Here is a 4,171-nt window from a genome sequence, read left to right on the forward strand (position 1 = left end):
TCCCCCTTCCCCCACCACATCCATCTCCCCATTCCCAGTCTACACGAGCTTTAATTTGGATAATTACAAGGCATTGCATTTTGCTAAAACAAACAAGGACGTGATCTGAGTAATTATAAGTTGGGCCTTTGGTAGCGTTTTGACCAGAGAGACCCAGGGGTCCCGGGACATAATTCTTTCAAGTTTGCGTCACAGGTAGACGGTGGGGGCGGGGAGTGAAAAAGGCATTTCTAACGCTTGCCTTCATCGCTTTGAGTACAGGGGTTGGGACGTTATGTTGTGGTTGTACAGGACATAGGTGAGGCTTCCCCTGGAGTACCGTTCTGGTTCTGTCCTGGTCGTCCTGTTACAGGAGGATACTATTAAAGCTGGAGAGGGCGCGGAAGTGATTTACCAGGACGTTGCTCAGTACGGAGGGCTCGAGTTAGAAGGAGACGAGGGGGCGTTTTCCTTTTCCCACTGGAGAACAGGACGTTGGGGGGGATGACCTTACAGAGGTTTATAAAATTATGAGAGGAATGGTGATGGTGAATAGCAAAGGTCATTTCTCCAAGGGTGGGGGAGTTCAAAACGTGGGTTGAGCTGCCTGAGGGAGTGGTGGCTATGAGTATGGTTACAGTATAAAGAAGACATTTGGATACGTTCATAGATAGGGAAAGGTTGGGAGGGATATGGACCAGGAGCGGACTAGTTTAGTTTGGGATTATGATGATTAGATTCCCTTACAGTGTGGGAACAGGCCCTTCGGCCTAACCAGTCCGCGCCAACCCCACCGAAGGGTCAGCCACCCCAGACCCATTTCCCTCTGGCTACTGCACCTAACATTTAGCACGGCCAATCCACCCTAACCTACACATCCCTGGGAACTATGGGTAATTTTGCATGGCAACTCCACCCTAACCTGCACATCCCTGGGCACTATGGGTAATTTAGCACGGCCAATCCACCCTAACCTGCACATCCCTGAGCACTATGGGTAATTTAGCACGGCCAATCCCCCCTAACCTGCACATCCCTGAGCACTATGGGTAATTTAGCATGGCCAATCCACCCTAACCTGCACATCTTTGGACTGGCGCACCCAGAGGAAACCCACGCAGACACGGGGAGAATGTGCAAATTCCAGGGTGGAATCGAGCCCAGGTACCTGGGCCTGTGAGGCAGCAGTGCTAACCACTGATCCACTGTGCCGCCCCTATGGTCTGCATGGACTGGTTGGATGGAAGGACCTATTACGGTGCTGTAGCACTCTACGGCTGTGTGAAGTTTGCAAACTGGGGAGCTCATAGTGAGCAGCGATCTCATTGAAACATCCCAAATCCTGAGGGGACTTGAGAGGTCGCCTCCCTTATTTGGGGGTGGGGAGGGGTGCACAGTTTTAGAATGAGGGGAGGGGGTCTGCCATAGGTGAAGGAGATGAGGAGTAATTTCTCCCCTCAGAGGGATACCCACAGTTCTCTCGGGAAGGGAATTGCAGGATTTTTACTCGCCGAGGCCGAAGGGAAGGCCGCTGCGTTTCCAAGCGGTTCAGCGTGGCGGATCCAAGCTAACCTGCGCATGTTTGGACTGTTGGAGGACACATCGCCATGTTCCAACATTCTCCAAGACCATGGCTGGTATGATTGTGGCCATAGCTCCACTTGTAGTGGCTCAGAGAGGAACTTGCAGGGAGTGGTGCTGCTGTGCATCGAGTTGATTATTCAGGTCTCTTTACGCAGACGGACTGAACCATTTGCCACTAGTTTAAAATCTAAGCTCTTAAACAAAAGAACCAGGAGCAGGAGGCGGCAGTCCGGCCCCTCAGACCTGCTCCTCCGGTTCAATATCATCGCGGCTGAACCTCTCTTGGACTCAGCTCCACTTCCCTGCGCTCCCACCCGCATCCCTTAATTCCTTCATTGTCCAACGACCTCCCCCCCCCCCCCCCCCTCCGAGTGAAGAAATTCCTTCCCAATTCCGTCCGAAATCTGCTCCCTCTAACGTTGAGCCTGCGTCCTCTTGTCCGAGTTTCACCCGCCAGTGAAAACATCCTCTCTGCGTCCGTCTCGTCCATTCCCTTCCTAACTTAAGTGTTTCTGTAAGATCCCCTCTCATTCCTCTAAGTTCCTGCGAGTACACTCCCAGCCTGCTCAGTCTCTCCGCATAAACCAACCCCCTCGAGTCGGGGATCAACCTCGTGACCCTCCTCCGCATCCCCTCCACCGCATCCCCTCCAGTGCCAGTGCGTCCTTTCTCAATTAAGGAGACCAGAACTAAACACAGTACTCCAAGTGTGGCCTCCCCAGCGCCTTGTATGACGGCAACATAACCTCCCTGTTTATGAACTCAATCGCTTCAACAGTGAAGGACAAAACTCCATTTGCCTCCCTAATTGCCTGTTGTACCTGCAGGCCAACCCTCTGTGATTCGTGCACAAGGACACCCAGGTCCCTCTGTACAGCAGCGCCCTGCAACCTTTGACATTCCAGTAATAATCCGTTCCACCGTTACTCTGACCCGAAATGGATGACTTCACGTTTATTAACGTTGTATTCCATCTGCCAGACCTTACTCGATGTGTGCAACCACGTGCGTTTCATCGCAGGCTGGGGAAAGTGGCGGGAAGCTGCTTCCGGGGTTGGGGGGGGGGGGGGGGGTTTGGAAGGTGCAGTCTCAGGACCGACGGCCCATTGCTGGTCATCAGGCTGAGGGGTGAGTGAGGGAAGGTCAGGCCAGCGCGAGGGGGCCACTCTAAACGCCTCACCGTCTTTCCAACAGACCAACGTCCAGTTCAACAACAACAAATACTACATCATTCAGCTCCTGGAGGATGACGCAAGGAGGCATTTCAGCGTCTGGATGCGATGGGGAAGAGGTACACAGCCCGGGATGGGTGCACAGAGCATGCCGACCGATGCCAGTTGTCCAGGCTAGAAAATACAGGTCTCCGTGCGGTAACATATAACCTGGTCTGACCACTATACAAAGCTGGACGGACAATGTCTCGCTGCCTGGTCACACTGAGAGCGCGACAACTGCACATCGAGGAGATGCGACAGAGGGGGTTAAGGATGGTCCCGACGGGGTATATAAAATATTAAACAGGGACGGAGGGGGTTAAGGAGGGTCCTGACGGGAGATATAAAATATTAAACTGGGACGGAGGGGGTTAAGGATGGTCCCGACGGTGGATATAAAATATTAAACAGGGATGGAGGGGGTTAAGGAGGGTCCCGACGGTGGATATAAAATATTAAATGGCTGTTTTACCGTTTCAGTTGGGAAGGTCGGTCAACACAACCTGATCTCGTGTGGTAGTGATCTGAATAAAGCCAAGGAAATCTTTGAAAAGAAGTAGGTGAAGTGAGGTTTTTTAAAGTTTGCTTGGTTTGTGTCGAATACTCCCAGGGACGGGCAGCATGGGGTTTGATACAGAGTAACGCTCTCTCTACACTGTCCCCCCATCCCAGGGACAGCATGGGGTTTGATACAGAGTAAAGCTCCCTCTACAGTAGGTGAAGTGAGGTTTTTTAAAGTTTGCTTGGTTTGTGTCGAATACTCCCAGGGACGGGCAGCATGGGGTTAAATACAGAGTAAAGCTCCCTCTACACTGTCCCCCCCATCCCAGGGACGGGCAGCATGGGGTTAGATACAGAGTAAAGCTCCCTCTACACTGTCCCCCCCATCCCAGGGACGGGCAGCACTGGGTTAGATACAGAGTAAAGCTCCCTCTACACTGTCCCCCCATCCCAGGGACAGGGACAGCACGGGGTTAGATACAGAGTAAAGCTCTCTCTGCACTGTTCCCCCATCCCAGGGACAGGGACAGCACGGGGTCAGATACAGAGTAAAGCTTCCTCTACACTGTCTCCCCCATCCCAGGGTCAGGGACAGCACGGGGTTAGATACAGAGTAAAGCTCCCTCTACACTGTACCCCCATCACAGGGACAGGGACAGCACGGGGTTAGATACAGAGTAAAGCGCCCTCTACACTGTCCCCCCCCCTCCCAGGACAGGGACAGCACGGGGGTAGAGACAGAGTAAACCTCCCTCTACACTGCCCCCATCAAACACTCCCAGGACAGGGACAGCACGGGGTTCGATACAGAGTAAAGCTCCCTCTACACTGTCCCCCATCAAACACTCCCAGGACAGGGACAGCACAGGGTTAGATACAGAGTAAAGCTCCCT

At 53.0% G+C, this 4,171-nt stretch overlaps 1 protein-coding gene across 2 annotated transcripts in view; it reads left to right on the forward strand.

Annotated features, from left to right (window-relative positions):
* LOC122543761 (poly [ADP-ribose] polymerase 2-like) overlaps positions 1-4,171 on the forward strand; it is a 12,516-nt gene that overhangs the window by 6,808 nt on the left and 1,537 nt on the right. Inside the window, exons 3-4 of one of the 2 annotated variants that reach the window (XM_043682521.1) lie at positions 2,758-2,854; positions 3,258-3,333. In XM_043682521.1, coding sequence (XP_043538456.1) covers positions 2,758-2,854; positions 3,258-3,333 — 173 coding nt within the window. Of the gene's footprint in view, positions 1-2,757; positions 2,923-3,257; positions 3,334-4,171 lie in introns of those variants that run through there. The other variant, XM_043682522.1, reaches the window with a different exon arrangement.

Source organism: Chiloscyllium plagiosum, chromosome 44, assembly GCF_004010195.1.
Source record: "Chiloscyllium plagiosum isolate BGI_BamShark_2017 chromosome 44, ASM401019v2, whole genome shotgun sequence".
Taxonomy (NCBI): Eukaryota; Metazoa; Chordata; class Chondrichthyes; order Orectolobiformes; family Hemiscylliidae; genus Chiloscyllium; species Chiloscyllium plagiosum.